Raw genomic sequence first — 16,602 nt, forward strand, 5'->3', positions numbered from 1 at the left:
GAAAAAGTAAAACTTCATACCCGGGATGAGGTCTTTCTAGGATAAAGTAAAACCTCCTAAGAGGTTGTTACGAAAAAACAAGAGGAGTCCAAAACAATGGTTAATATCTGTGATAGGTTTATAATTGGATATACAGGCTGCCAACATATAGGTGGTATTGTTGAGTGGGATGTAAACAGTCAACAATGTCCCTACTGTCTTGCACCCTGTAAGGTTGTGTATTGTGTGTCTGCAGCTGTGCTGTTTGAGGATGCGGTTATCCTGGGCGCTGCCTGTGATGCTGTAGTGTACGATGTCTCTTCTCCCGGCCAGGAGAAGTCATCACTTCCTCTGTCACTCCTTGAGAGAACTGTAAGTTGAGGAAGACTCAACATTGCTACAATTAATGTTGTATAAACTGTTTAAGATTTATGTTTTTCCACTCGTCAGTGCCACTGAACTTCATCATTTATTCATGTTTATGTTACTATATCTTTTCATTGTTATTAGACCTGTGAAGATCCGGTTAGAATAGGTCTTTAGCAACCCATGCTTGCCGTAAAAGGCGACTATGCTTGTCGTAAGTGGCAACCAACGGGATGGGGGTGATCAGGCTTGCTGACTTGGTTGATGCATGTTATATCTCAATTGAGTAGATTGATACTCATGATATCAAACACTGGATTGTCTGTTCCAGACTTGATTATTTACAGACCGCTGTCATATAGCTGGAATATTGCAGAGTGTGGCATTAAACAACACACAAACATTGTTATTAAAAACTATAGCAATGGGGAATATTTGTATCAGGATTGTTTGTACCCTTCTGAGGTAATATTTGATATAGCGTGACAAGGTATAATTGTTCAGCATTATGTTGAAAGGATTAAGGTAATGAGAGTTCTCTTGTGCCATATTATGCATAGACAGCGTGGTCAGAAATATTATGTACCTCATTTGACCTTTCCAATTTGTGTCTTAGCTTGGGAATTATGAGAAAATTAGTTGATTAGATGAGAACCGCAGCCTGTCAAGGTTGCTGAAACATTATTACCATTAGAACAAGCATCTGGATTTTGTCTTTTGTTTTGTACATGTTGGTGTATATGTTTCAGAGTCAGATCTATCTCCATCATATCCTGAGGCAGCTGCTGAGAAGAAAGTAAGTAAACCCAAGACATTCTTCAATGTGTGTATTTATGGGAAAGAATGGTAAGTTGTAGCTGTTCAGAAAGTAAACTTGTGGATTTCCTGGATTTGTATGACACAGTTGTGAGAGGTGTTACTGCCTGTTTCAGCCTGGGTGTGCATGCTCTGAACCTGGCCCGGTGCTGCACGGAGCTGCCCTACTTCCCCCACGTGCTGGAGCTGCTGCTACATGAGGTCCTGGAGGCGGAGGCCACGTCTAAAGACCCTATTCCAGGTAACCCAGGGGTAGAGGCTGTCACAAGGTCACAAGTTCACCAGGGAACCAGTTTAGGGAAAATTCTAGGCTATTTGGTGTCCTGTCTAGGGGGAATTCTAGGCTATCTGTTGTCCTGTCTAGGGGGAATTCTAGGCTATCTGTTGTCCTGTCTAGGGGAATTCTAGGCTATCTGGTGTCCTGTCTAGGAGGAATTCAAGGCTCAACAGAATGCAGAGCAACTCAATATTCTTTCATTTGACTGCTGGCATATGGATTTTGAAAATGCCTATCTTAGAAAAAGTCCCCTACTTGACCATTGACCAGCAGACATCCTGAACCAAAGTGTATTTAGTTTTGTTTCATGTTGTTACAGACCCATTGTTGCCGCGAGTCGTAGCATTTATCCAGGAATTCCCGGAGTACCTCCAGACCGTGGTCCACTGTGCCAGGAAGACGGAGGTTGCTCTCTGGCCCTACCTCTTCTCCACTGTCGGAAACCCTAAAGATCTGTTCGAGGTGAGTTTGGGGAAGAATTGGAGTGAAATTAAAGAGCTTCAAGAAAAGAGATGGTGCTGTGTGAACAGTCACTTGCCACAGTGAAGCAGCCCCATGTATATGAGAATGCTTTTAGGTTTGGTCCCAATTTGACTGCTGCCTGGCACCTCACTTTGCTTTTGAAACCATGCAGCGTTTGCAGGTATATCCATTGCCCTGGGAGGGAAGTTTCTATACCACACCATACTCATGAAACATTTCCTTTGGGTCAGCCTTAGGGCAGGCCAAAATTGGAAAAGGTTTTGGGTGACCTTTGTAATATGTCAAGGTCACAGTGAAAGTGTTTCATGAAGTTTGTATGCATTTTCACTAAAATACCTTAATGTTCTTGTAGATATAGTCTTATTTCTAAACTGTTTGATGTTTTATGTTTTCTGAGTTTGTTGAGTACCATATGGAGTTGCTTGATGAGTGGTATTTTTGTTGCAGGAGTGTCTCATCAATGACACCCTGGAGACAGCAGCAACCTACCTCATCATCCTACAGAACCTGGAGAAACCCATGGTCAGCAGACAGGTGAGAGGGGTCATCAGAAGGGTCGGGTTGAGGTCAGCAGACAGGTTAAGGGGTCAGCAGAAGGGTAGGGTTGAGGTCAGCAGACAGATGAGAGGGGTCAGCAGAAGGGTGGGGTTGTGGTCAGCAGACAGATGAGAGGGGTCAGCAGAAGGGTGGGGTTGTGGTCAGCAGACAGATGAGAGGGGTCAGCAGAAGGGTGGGGTTGAGGTCAGCAGACAGATGAGAGGGGTCAGCAGAAGGGTGGGGTTGTGGTCAGCAGACAGATGAGAGGGGTCAGCAGAAGGGTGGGGTTGAGGTCAGCAGACAGATGAGAGGGGTCAGCAGAAGGGTGGGGCTGTGGTCAGCAGACAGATGAGAGGGGTCAGCAGAAGGGTGTGGTTGAGGTCAGCAGAAGGGTGGGGTTGTGGTCAGCTATGAGGTGAAAGGGGTCAGCAGAAGGGTGGGGTTGAGGATGGCAGACAGATGAGCAGGGTCAGCAGAAGGGTGGGGTTGTGGTCAGCAGACAGATGAGAGGGGTCAGCAGAAGGGTGGGGTTGTGGTCAGCAGAGAGGTGAGAGGGGTCAGCAGAAGGGTGGGGTTGAGGTCGGCAGACAGGTGAGAGTGATTATGAGTAACAGTTAGTGGGTTATAATTAACCTTGTACATTGGCTGATGCATTAGTAGAACTGATACAATGCATTATGTGTGGTAATATGTTTGTCCTCTGTTTCACAGCACGCTACGCTCCTGCTGGATGCGTCGCTGGACGCCGGCAAGTGGGAGCTGTGTCGGGACCTGGTCAGGTTCCTCAAGGCCATAGGTCAGTCTCTCACTACAACCCTCACATGTAGTCTAACATCCCCCTTGCAGGGAACACCTTGAGTAGCTGTACACTTGATACAACACTCACCAGCCTCACATGTAGTCAGACAACCCCCTTGCAGCGAACACCTTGAGTAGCTGTACACTTGATACAACACTCACCAGCCTCACATGTAGTCTAACATCCCCCTTGCAGGGAACACCTTGAGTAGCTGTACACTTGATACAACACTCACCAGCCTCACATGTAGTCAGACAACCCCCTTGCAGGGAACACCTTGAGTAGCTGTACACTTGATACAACACTCACCAGCCTCACATGTAGTCTAACATCCCCCTTGCAGGGAACACCTTGAGTAGCTGTACACTTGATACAACACTCACCAGCCTCACATGTAGTCAGACAACCCCCTTGCAGCGAACACCTTGAGTAGCTGTACACTTGATACAACACTCACCAGCCTCACATGTAGTCTAACATCCCCCTTGCAGGGAACACCTTGAGTAGCTGTACACTTGATACAACACTCACCAGCCTCACATGTAGTCAGACAACCCCCTTGCAGGGAACACCTTGAGTAGCTGTACACTTGATACAACACTCACCAGCCTCACATGTAGTCAGACAACCCCCTTGCAGGGAACACCTTGAGTAGCTGTACACTTGATACAACACTCACCAGCCTCACATGTAGTCAGACAACCCCCTTGCAGGGAACACCTTGAGTAGCTGTACACTTGATACAACACTCACCAGCCTCACATGTAGTCTAACATCCCCCTTGCAGGGAACACCTTGAGTAGCTGTACACTTGATACAACACTCACCAGCCTCACATGTAGTCAGACAACCCCCTTGCAGGGAACACCTTGAGTAGCTGTACACTTGATACAACACTCACCAGCCTCACATGTAGTCAGACAACCCCCTTGCAGGGAACACCTTGAGTAGCTGTACACTTGATACAACACTCACCAGCCTCACATGTAGTCTAACATCCCCCTTGCAGGGAACACCTTGAGTAGCTGTACACTTGATACAACACTCACCAGCCTCACATGTAGTCAGACAACCCCCTTGCAGGGAACACCTTGAGTAGCTGTACACTTGATACAACACTCACCAGCCTCACATGTAGTCTAACATCCCCCTTGCAGGGAACACCTTGAGTAGCTGTACACTTGATACAACACTCACCAGCCTCACATGTAGTCAGACAACCCCCTTGCAGCGAACACCTTGAGTAGCTGTACACTTGATACAACACTCACCAGCCTCACATGTAGTCTAACATCCCCCTTGCAGGGAACACCTTGAGTAGCTGTACACTTGATACAACACTCACCAGCCTCACATGTAGTCAGACAACCCCCTTGCAGGGAACACCTTGAGTAGCTGTACACTTGATACAACACTCACCAGCCTCACATGTAGTCTAACATCCCCCTTGCAGGGAACACCTTGAGTAGCTGTACACTTGATACAACACTCACCAGCCTCACATGTAGTCAGACAACCCCCTTGCAGGGAACACCTTGAGTAGCTGTACACTTGATACAACACTCACCAGCCTCACATGTAGTCAGACAACCCCCTTGCAGGGAACACCTTGAGTAGCTGTACACTTGATACAACACTCACCAGCCTCACATGTAGTCAGACAACCCCCTTGCAGGGAACACCTTGAGTAGCTGTACACTTGATACAACACTCACCAGCCTCACATGTAGTCTAACATCCCCCTTGCAGGGAACACCTTGAGTAGCTGTACACTTGATACAACACTCACCAGCCTCACATGTAGTCAGACAACCCCCTTGCAGGGAACACCTTGAGTAGCTGTACACTTGATACAACACTCACCAGCCTCACATGTAGTCAGACAACCCCCTTGCAGGGAACACCTTGAGTAGCTGTACACTTGATACAACACTCACCAGCCTCACATGTAGTCAGACAACCCCCTTGCAGGGAACACCTTGAGTAGCTGTACACTTGATACAACACTCACCAGCCTCACATGTAGTCTAACATCAACCTTGCAGGGAACACCTTGAGTAGCTGTACACTTGATACAACACTCACCAGCCTCACATGTAGTCTAACAACCCCCTTGCAGGGAACATCTTGAGTAGCTGTACACTTGATACAATACTTACTCACTCCGTTAGCCGTTAGCTGGTGCCATGGTTAAAGATTTGCTTATCATTCCGAAGACCTAGCTTCAATTCCAGTGTCCCTCGTCAATGGCTCATTACTGCTAACACACAACAATCACTCTATCACTTTTAAGGTAAGAATATAGGTCCCCATGCTTGTCTTAAGAGGCAACTAACTGGATCGGGTGGTCAGACCTGGTGACTTGTTGATTACATGTCATTGTATCCCATTTGCGTGGATCGATGCTCATGATGTCAATCACTGGATTGTCTGTCTTGATTATTTACAAACCGCCATCATATAGCTGGACTATTTCTGAGTGCAGTGTTAAACAATAAAAACACCCAACTCAGCCATGCTGGCTATGCACAAAATCATAAATTATGTTTTCAATCATGTATTGATTAACCTTCTCTTGTACTAAACAGATTTAAACAGTGTCATATAAATCCTTGTTATTTTCAGATCCAAATGAAGCGGAGATGTCTCCACCAATAGGAATGTTCAGTCGAGTGGGATCAGGGTCCTCCTACCCAGCAGCCTCTCTCAGTCCGCCGATCTCACCAACAGACGCAGGAGGATTTAACTTCAGTAATGTCAGCAACGTGGGCCGAGTGCGGACGTCCAGCATGGTGGCTGACCCAGTCCGAGATCTGCCGAAACCAAAAGACAAGCTCAAACACACTGCCTCTGACCCTTTGGTTAGAAAAGGGTGAGTTAAATAAATAATACTTTGTGTAGTTATATGTCTGGCTTTGGTCATCTGTAGAGGCAGACTAGGCTCCGGCAAATTCGATGCAAGTTTAAATTTGGGTATCTGTTAACTAAAATTTAATTATGTACATAGTGTTAATGAATACCTTAACAACCCAGAGAAGCTGTCACAGTTTCACACAGGGCACTAAATAGAAAGACATTGAATGAAAATGGAGCTCCCCTTGAAGAGCTTATGACAATCAAACTTTAGTGAAATGTATTCATATTATGTTTTGTAACAATAAAGTTCATAAATAGAAACAACAAAACCCTTTTCTAATTCATAAGAAATCTCTGCAAAAAAATAATTGGATGATTCCAAACTATATTAAATCTAACTTGTGTGTTGTGAACTGCAACCTTAGCGCTAAGACTATTATCAGTTTTTATCAAAGATCACTTTCTGGAACTCACTTCTAGTTTGTCAATGTTGAATTTTGGAAGCTATACCTCGTAGCTCGTGAGTTCTTCATATTTTTTAGTGGCCCATGGGATTGATCTGCGCCCAATATTTGTAAAGTGATCTTAGCGTTAAGACTGGCGTCTACTCCAACTGTTAGTTGTAGAGACATCTTTATGGAACAAAGGTCAGGACTCCCCAGTGAAGTCAATCAGGCACCCTAATCCAAGCTAAGAGTAAGAGAAGCCCCCATTAGGAAGATAATGATGGTTACTGTTGCCCCTTGGTGTTCTAGGTCGGTGTCAGGCAAGGGGAAGATGAACGAGCCAACGGCGGAGCAGGTGTATATAGATATGATCCTTTGTCGGCATGCACGCAAACTGCTCAGCTCCAACCAGATCCGGACGCTAGGCTACTACTCTTCCAACATGGACGACTTCCAGCTCGTCTCCTGGCTGCGGAGGGAGAGGTAAGATACACAGACAGAGGGTGAAGTCTTGGGTTTTCCATCACTCATATATTAATGTCAGCTTCACACCAATCCACACATTCATTGCAGTGTATCACCTCCCTGTAGATTTCTGGTGGTGGAAGCTGAGCAGTACCTAGCTACAATTAAGCAGCTAACTGTTGGCCATGGAGAGCTCTACCCACGTATGTTTACTGTAGCAAAGTGGTAAATGTTGATGACCTGTGCCTCTAAGGGCATTCCTCACACATTAAGACATGCTAGACTGATGTACCAGAATATGGCTGAAATACATTTAAAATCATTGTTCAACACCCACTCACTCACTCACTCACTCACTCACTCACTCACTCACTCACTCACTCACTCACTCACTCACTCACTCACTCACTCACTCACTCACTCACTCACTTAAAAGACTGTTAAACAAGACTCTCTCACTAACAGTAGAGTCAGACAATCGTCTGAACTACATGAAACCCATCTCCAGTCACAGTACTGGCCTAGCAGTGTGCTCCATGTCGTGCTTCAGATGATACAACAGACTGAATGTTGTGTTGCAGGGTTCGTGCAGCCAAGCTTGATGACTTTGTGACAGCCCTGCGGGACATCCATCAGCAGTTTGACTGGCCACTGCCCATCCTATCCTACCATCAACTGAAGAAAAGTCTGGCATGTACGTCACAATCACAGACCAGTAGACTTGTGTAGGAAGTGACTACCCCCTGGGGTATCATCGTACATGTAGAATGAGTTGTGTATTCTTGGTACGCCACAGGGGGTCTTTGTCAGCAAAGTTTAGAGAGCATTTAAAGACATACAACTGTTATTCCAACTTTTAGATGCTGATTTTAGATTTTAGAGACTTGATAAGTAGCATTTGCATTATCTGTCCAGTGACCTGACTTGTTCCTGTAATGATTTGATAACCTGCACAAGTCGTTTCAGGATTTCCTAAGTTAATGAGAGTTCTGTGTATTCTGACATTGATATTTCAGGGCTCCTTGTGTAACAGCATAGTGAAGAAGACTGTTTGCTCCCTGTTTTCCATGGATTAAATTGCTGTTATTCATCCTAAATATGAGAGGAATGTGTGGTTTAAGTTTCCTTTTTGTGTTTCAATGTTTGAAAATGAATGACACGGACAAATACTTTCAGATTCGTCATCTAGTCTTGGGTCATCATTGTTAGAGGAGGACACGGCTAGTCCGCTGAGTGACAGCGACAAGCCCATGACAGACAGCCAGGATCCGGTACTGTTGACGCCATTCTGCACTGTCCGACCGCCTCCCACTGAGTCGCTCATGTCCCAGTCCACGTCGGACGATGTGTTCCTCAGACCACAGCATTCCAAGAGTAAGTTGGAACAGTCACAGTCAGATATATTTCCTATAACTTTAGCTCTGTGATCTATAGTGTTGCAAAGTGTTATGAAGAGTTATACTCACAAGTCATTGAGTTTAACCCCAAATTCATTTTGTTTATGACCTAGTCAGTAACTTTCTGGTGCTTGTGGGTTTCATTAGTTGTAATCGTCTATGATCACCTTTGTTTCTGAGGCAATGACTTCAGATTTGAGATGAGTAGCTTGTGTTTCCTCTATTGTGATAACACCTGTGAAGATCTGTGTTAGATTTGGTCTTCAGCAACTCATGCTTGTTGTAAGAGGTGACTAACAAGAGCAGGTGGTCAGGCTAACTGACTAATATCCCAATTGCGTAGATTGGTGCTCATGATGTCAATCAGTGTATTATCTACAGACTGCAGTCATATAGCTGGAATATTGCTGAGTGCGGTGTTAAACAACAGGCAAACAAAGCTATTGTGGATAGGAACAGGGATATTACATTTTTATCAGTTTTTGTCTTGAAGCAGATATGTAAGGCTTTCATGCAGGTTGATTAAAGTAAGTTCATCATTCCTATTTGTGTTAACTGTGATCTGATACCTCACTGTCCACTGTCCACAGCTGAAGACAGTAGTGTTGCCACCCTTGAGGTGTCCGACAGCAGTTCTCTACTGGGGGAGTACGAAGTGGTCAACGACACGCTCAACAGCGACCATGTCACGCCAGAAATCGAGCACATGTCACAGGAGATTGCGAACAAGGGGCCTGTACAGTCTGAGGTGGAACTCAGGTAGGCTGGCTCTACTCCTATAGGCTGGCATGTTGTTCAGGGTGCTGGGAGTATGTATTGAAAGAGCTGTAGGGCAGTTTTGTGTTTACTCTTGTAAACCTCAGCAAGTCAGGGGATGGTGTCATGTCAGTGTTTCATGATAAGCATGATGTTCTACTTCAATAGGCCTACGTTGCAATCAACATAACCAAAGAACAATATGATGCAGACAGAGACACAGTCGACTCGGCCACTATAACACACCATCTCCGAGGCAACTCTTACCCAGAAACTAACTGCCCCACTATGTCACACAATTAAATCACAATCTCATAGAATCTATATACATACTCAACATGGTATTTAAGGAAGCCAAGGATACTGTCAACATCAAGCGTCTAAAGAAACCGTAAGTGATAGCATGTGGTCAAGCTCCTCACAGCCATAGCTCTTTCGCGGAGCTCTCTATGCTATCGCTGCCAAAGCTCCCCACTGTGATAGGTGGCCACAACCATGCTTGGAGTTGGACCATTATGTTTCCAAACAAGTGGTGACTGTGACACTGAATACTCTTACCCCACCTAAATAATTTTCTTTGTTGTCAATTTGATTTTCTATTTCATTTCCACTATCATGTAATTGGTAAAGTAAGAATGTAAGGTTAAACTTGGGGGATTTTTCCATTTGTCTGCAATCTCGAACAAATCAGATTAAACAAACGAAAAGGATAATTCATTTGGCAAATCTGGTCAGTCGTAAACCTTTTCAACATTCACTATGATGCCATTCCCATAGACAAAAACAAATATACAAATGTGTCTACAATTAGGGGTTAGATTCTTGTAATGGCGGCTTCCAAACTGACAGCAGCGATGTTCCCAAGAGTGTGATTAAGTTTCACATGCTGGGAAGGAATTGCATAATGTGTTAGCCAAAAGAAAATATGGCCAAAAAATATAACTTTGTATCTTGACAAGCCATGGAGAGGTGATAAGCCTTGACAAGCCAGGGAGTGGTGATAAGCCTTGACAAGCCAGGGAGTGGTGATAAGCCTTGACGAGCCAGGGAGTGGTGATAAGCCTTGACAAGCCAGGATGAGGTGATAAGCCTTGACAAGCCAGGGAATAGTGATGAGCCTTGACAAGCCAGGATGAGGTGATAAGCCTTGACAAGCCAGGGAGTGGTGATAAGGCTTGACAAGCCAGGAAGAGGTGATAAGCCTTGACAAGCCAGGGTGAGGTGATAAGCCTTGACAAGCCAGGGAGTGGTGATAAGCCTTGACAAGCCAGGGAGTGGTGATAAGGCTTGACAAGCCAGGAAGAGGTGATAAGCCTTGACAAGCCAGGGTGAGGTGATAAGCCTTGACAAGCCAGGATGAGGTGATAAGCCTTGACAAGCCAGGGAGTGGTGATAAGCCTTGACAAGCCAGGATGAGGTGATAAGCCTTGACAAGCCAGGAAGTGGTGATAAGGCTTGACAAGCCAGGAAGAGGTGATAAGCCTTGATAAGCCTTGACAAGCCAGGGTGAGGTGATAAGCCTTGACAAGCCAGGGTGAGGTGATAAGCCTTGACAAGCCAGGGAGTGGTGATAAGGCTTGACAAGCCAGGATGAGGTGATAAGCCTTGACAAGCCAGGGAGTGGTGATAAGGCTTGACAAGCCAGGATGAGGTGATAAGCCTTGACAAGCCAGGGAGTGGTGATAAGGCTTGACAAGCCAGGGAGTGGTGATAAGCCTTGACAAGCCAGGGAGTGGTGATAAGGCTTGACAAGCCAGAAAGAGGTGATAAGCCTTGACAAGCCAGGGTGAGGTGATAAGCCTTGACAAGCCAGGGAGTGGTGATAAGCCTTGACAAGCCAGGATGAGGTGATAAGCCTTGACAAGCCAGGGAGTGGTGATAAGGCTTGACAAGCCAGGGAGAGGTGATAAGGCTTGACAAGCCAGGGAGTGGTGATAAGCCTTGACAAGCCAGGGAGTGGTGATAAGGCTTGACAAGCCAGGAAGAGGTGATAAGCCTTGACAAGCCAGGGAGTGGTGATAAGCCTTGACAAGCCAGGGAGTGGTGATAAGGCTTGACAAGCCAGGAAGAGGTGATTAGCCTTGACAAGCCAGGGTGAGGTGATAAGCCTTGACAAGCCAGGGTGAGGTGATAAGCCTTGACACGCCAGGATGAGGTGATAAGCCTTGACAAGCCAGGGAGTGGTGATAAGCCTTGACAAGCCAGGATGAGGTGATAAGCCTTGACAAGCCAGGGAGTGGTGATAAGCCTTGACAAGCCAGGATGAGGTGATAAGCCTTGACAAGCCAGGAAGAGGTGATAAGCCTTGACAAGCCAGGGTGAGGTGATAAGCCTTGACAAGCCAGGGAGTGGTGATAAGCCTTGACAAGCCAGGGAGTGGTGATAAGCCTTGACAAGCCAGGGACATGCATTGACCAGTGTACTCTGAAGTTACAAATTTCCCTTTTCATCTTTCATTGTTAAATGGGCAATGGATGTCACTCTTCTATATCTTGAAGTTATCAAAGGTATTAGAAGTATTAGAACAACCAAGCATTGAGTCATAGGGCAGTATAGGCCAGGATGTTGTCACCAGGACCACAGGTTGACAACTATTTCTTAGAGAATGAATGCATACACATTTATTGTAGAATTCTACATGACAAGTGTTCACAGTGCCCCTATGTATGTACCTCCCTGTATGGTGGGTGTGACATCCATGCCTTGTCTCCTGCAGGTACCTCCTCCAGATCATGTTGGAAGCTGGCTGTCTGGAGTGGGCTCTCATCATGGCCACGGTGTTGCGGGACACGCTGGGGGTGACGAGGACGGTGAACACAGCCAGTCTGACAGACACGCCCCTGGACATGGCGGCCAGGATGAGGGAGGGGCTGTCCTACCTGGAGCTGTGGGCAGACACAGAGTGGTGGGTGCAGACTAACTGACCACTGTCTGGTGTATGGTGGTCAGAACTGTATACATGAGATTGTGTGCTTACACTCAACTGTGTACTGGCAATCACATCATCAGCAACACAACCATTTGCTTACTGTGAAACCTAATTTGCATGTTTTAGAGCAGAAAGAGGATAATGTTCTTGCTACAATTCCACTAGCATTTGGTGGAATTGCTGTCTGTAAGATAGAGCTGTTCACAGGACATGTCTCCATTTGCAGTAAAAATTAGAAGAGTCATTTTTGTAAAGACTTGTGCAAAGAGAAAGTTCAAGGAAGTGAGTTTCTTAGGTCTCAGTTTCTCAACTTATTATACAGCTATTCCATGCTCAGGAATAAAGTGTTGATATTAAGGAACCCAAATTTTGAAGTGATGTCTCTACACATAACCCATTATTCCATTAAAGATCTGAAGACCCGTGAAGATCCGGGTTAGAATAGGTCTTCAGCAACCCATTCTTGCCGTAAAAGGTGACTTTGCTTGTCATAAGGGGTGACTAAAGGGTTCGGGTGGATGATGCATGTCATCATATCCCAATTACATAGATTGATGCTCATGATGTCAATCTCTGGATTGTCTGGTCCAGACTCAATTATTTACAGATCACTGTCATATAGCTGGAATATTGCTGAGTTCTGCTTTAAAAAAAACAGACATTAAAATGAACAGAAGGGTCTCAGGAGGCCCAGTCATCTAAGGTGCGAATATTTTGTGCAGAGTTGTGGCCCTTGATGAGCCAGGAACCAATCACGGGTTCAGATCCTAGATTCGCACTGATTATGTTTCTTGGTTTATCAGCACCATACCCATGCCTGTGGTTTCACCTGCATCACTTCCATCCTCCCCACAGCAAGCTGACATAACATTAGTGATATTTGTTATGGTCATGCTGGCAATAGGAGTTTGTGTGCTTGTTTTGCATTTAGAAAATTTGGTCAATGAAAACCTTGAAGTTTTACGATAAAACATCACTGGACATGATGATTTACAAATTCAATGGTATTTGTGTACTGTATGCTGGACAATGTTTCATATACAGAGATTAAGATTACATTAAAATAGAAATCAGCTCTACACACATTTTCTCCCCTACGTATGGGTGAATTAGTTTAAGATATACTTAATGTCATGGCAAATATCACAACGGAAAAGAAATTTCAATACAGTGATAGGAAGAACAAAGCGTTGTATCTCTAATGACTAATGTTTGTTTCAAGGCGGGTTCATGGTGAGTTGATGTGATTTGCCGATCAGTTCAAACATGATTTCCCCGAAATTGATGTAAACAGAATTGAATGTAATCTTGGATAAAAGTAATATTATGGATAACAAACGTAAGTCCAGATACGCAATGAACACTTTTATAGCCAGATAGGGTAATAACAGGACTAACTTGCGTACTTCAGTACATATTTGTTGACATGCTTCTTCCGGTGTTTCGTGCTCACAATAACGACTTGGCATTGTAAACAAATTCATAGCTCATTGCCTGAGAACCAGTTCTTTTATTTGTTTAAGCCTTAGAGTAAGTGAGTGAGTTTGGTTTAACACTGCTTTTAACAGCATTCCAGTTATATCACGGCGTGTCAGCCTGGTGGAAAGCCTGAAGTGATGCAGGTCGAAGACGTTTACCACTTCGGTGAAACCCACAGGCACGGGTATGGTGCTGACAAACCAGGATTCAGACCCACAATCATAAACCTTAGAGAGAAGACTCTTTAGTGTTGGACCATGTATCAAGTGGGTTTCACTATGTAGAACAACTTGTGTGAACAGTTCTGTTTGGTGTTTGCAGCATGGGGTACAAGGCATTCTTCCATTCTATCAAGAGTCAGATTCAAGTGCTGGAGAAGGTGGTTGAGCAGTCCCAGTCGTTGCTGGATGTCAGCATCCCGCCATGTGACTCCCCCACACTGGACGAAGAAAACGCCTCACCGGTAGCTCAGTCCATGCGCTCAGACAGTCAGGAGGCCGTGTCGGATACTGAGGAAGTTGTGGCAAAAGATGAGAAGTCCAATGATTGTTCTATAAGTTAAGACTAAGAAGGTCTAGCCATCCTATAGGAATGTTACTGGGAAATAAATCTCAACCACTGTGCCAAACTGAGAAGCGACATTGCCAATAGCAAAATGTACATATACTGTATATTTGTGAATATGTGAAACTGTTTATATATATATATATCAGGTTGCCATGGGAACAAGATCCAAATAGAGGCTTATCATCGAAGGATGTCAAATTTACTGTCACAAGTATGAGATGTTCTGAATGAGAGAAGATGACGATATGTTGCTCTTTACCTTCTTTCTCCGATACTGGTGTGATAATAATGTGATGTGATTAGATGTTGTCGATTTCCACAGGCTGTCAAAATTGTAAATAATCAGAGCCTGTGTTTCTTAGTAACTATATCAGGTTTCTTTCTCTGATGTATAAGTTTAATCAAAGTATTGTACAAATTGCCCACAAACCTTTTCTTGAGTGATTTTCAATTTCAACCATTTTTAAATCTCAATAATCAAGGCAAATACTCAAAATGATATTTCTTTTTCAAAATAATCGTTGGTGAATGTCTCTTTCAGACTTTACTGCCAGGAATAATTCGCTATACCCCCGGGGCCTGTTCTATAAGCACTGACTGTTCAGAGGTTGTGCCCATGTACCTCAATGCTATAGGACCAGACTATGTTTGCTCCATAAAGCCAGATTATCAGGAAATAACAGATAAGGTTAGGGAGCTAGTCAAAAGTTCAGTGTTGGATAAACTCTGAACTCCTAAAGTTTGGGGTTAACAGGTCTGCAAGTTTTCCATCCAACATAATCAACTTTCAGGTTTTTTACTGTTCAAGTCCAATAACAGTTCTAATAATCGCATCTTTACCCTGTGATTAAGCAGCACCACCTCTGCCATTATGGTAAGTAGGACAAGATGAAAGATTGTGCCAGTTCCAAAATCTCTGGCGTGTTGGTGTTGGTATTGCTCTGCATATATGTGTTGATACAATTAATACAATGGTACTTTTATTTGTTAATACAATGGTACTTTGATTTGTGTTTTTCTGTCTTAAGGAATCTCTCTTCAAATGTCAGCATCTTCAATATTAGGTTTTCAGCGTGTAGGGGTATATCTGAAAACTTAAGGAATTAATTGTTTTTATTCAGCATCAAACTTTTGAACTGCTTAACATCAACCGACAAATGTAGAAAGATACTTCCACTATGTTGTAATGAAGGCTGTAAGGCCTGGATGTCTCTCACAGCTCCTAACAGATGGTTTCATTGCTAGACTCCCTCAGCTGTGTACATAGCAAGGACTGTCCTTGTTCACACTAACACATGCATATCATTGTTGTCTGCACAGATATTCGTATCAGATTGTGAATGTACAGAATTGTTTTATCATATGTTTGTAAACTCATGTTTGTCTTTGTACCATTATTTTATTCCGAGACTGATTTCTAACCACAGAGTTTCAAGTTACGACTTTGGCATCAGTGGACAACAGTACAGTTTGAGATTCTATAAAGCAGCAACAATCGAACCTTTTAGCAATTATGTTCTTAAATATGTTGTTTTAAGTATGTTAGTTTTTCACCTGTGATTTTATGTATTTTACGTTTCCCAAATACTCAGAAAGGAGAAATATTGAAATGTTTTGGCAAACACTAAGAGTTACCTCCCTTATGCCACAATTGTCACTCAACTTGCTTTTGTTTGGATATATTCAATCTACAATTTGTGTTCATTAAAGAACTCTATGCTCAGAAATTTAACCAATGTTTATCTTCCACATTTATATTTTGTTTGGGTTCGAATTTCTCTCATTACCCTTTCATGGATAATTTTTCTGTTATTCTTCATCAAATATTTCACAGTGATGGTCTTTGCAATGCATTTTCCTTCAGTACAGAACTTGTTGAATAGAATTTTCCATGAAAATTCAAACAGATTTTTCATTTTAGAAATATACAAATAATTCAAAATGTCTTGTATGATACATTTAGTATGTCTGTCTCATCAAGGCATCAGAGATATAATCAGTGGTTAGTATGGACTTTCCTATCAAATCTCTGTTGTTGTCGTTAGTTTTAAAGACTTAGCACAAATAATGAAAGTCTTCATGTGAAAGAAAGTCAACATCAGGTGAATTGAGTTCATATATAGAAATATTTCCAATTTGTATGAAATTAAGGCCATAATTATTTGTCCATCTGAAGCATATCATTGTCCCATCTACGGAGAGATTTCTCATTTATGATAGGGATGGGTTGACCGAAGATTTCAATTCACTAGAGTTAAAAAGATTACTCCGAAATGTGTATCAGTGTTTATGCGACCATTTCCTTATATTTGAAATATTTCTGACTACATCCTTGTAGTTTGTTAACATGAAATTGTAACAAATAGGATGTTGATTTAACTAGAAAATGACTGTCCATTTGTGTACGTCTGTCTGGAGTTCGCAACCCTCTCCGACCCATCCCTTTATGC

At 43.6% G+C, this 16,602-nt stretch overlaps 1 protein-coding gene across 3 annotated transcripts in view; it reads left to right on the forward strand.

Annotated features, from left to right (window-relative positions):
• The window catches only part of LOC124111990 (guanine nucleotide exchange factor subunit RIC1-like), a 78,843-nt gene extending 62,521 nt beyond the window's left edge, over window positions 1-16,322 (forward strand). For all 3 annotated transcript variants that reach the window (XM_048399756.1, XM_048399757.1, XM_048399758.1), the window contains 13 exons: window positions 236-351; window positions 1,095-1,141; window positions 1,278-1,402; window positions 1,758-1,900; window positions 2,369-2,455; window positions 3,170-3,254; window positions 5,883-6,129; window positions 6,869-7,042; window positions 7,606-7,718; window positions 8,201-8,398; window positions 9,012-9,180; window positions 11,894-12,082; window positions 13,907-16,322. In XM_048399756.1, coding sequence (XP_048255713.1) covers window positions 236-351; window positions 1,095-1,141; window positions 1,278-1,402; window positions 1,758-1,900; window positions 2,369-2,455; window positions 3,170-3,254; window positions 5,883-6,129; window positions 6,869-7,042; window positions 7,606-7,718; window positions 8,201-8,398; window positions 9,012-9,180; window positions 11,894-12,082; window positions 13,907-14,147 — 1,934 coding nt within the window. In that variant the 3' untranslated portion in view covers window positions 14,148-16,322. The remainder of the gene's footprint in view (window positions 1-235; window positions 352-1,094; window positions 1,142-1,277; window positions 1,403-1,757; window positions 1,901-2,368; window positions 2,456-3,169; window positions 3,255-5,882; window positions 6,130-6,868; window positions 7,043-7,605; window positions 7,719-8,200; window positions 8,399-9,011; window positions 9,181-11,893; window positions 12,083-13,906) is intronic.
• Window positions 16,323-16,602: the final 280 nt, after the last annotated feature.

This window comes from Haliotis rufescens, unplaced genomic scaffold (assembly GCF_023055435.1).
Source record: "Haliotis rufescens isolate VD_foot unplaced genomic scaffold, xgHalRufe1.0.p SCAF_2, whole genome shotgun sequence".
NCBI lineage: Eukaryota > Metazoa > Mollusca > Gastropoda > Lepetellida > Haliotidae > Haliotis > Haliotis rufescens.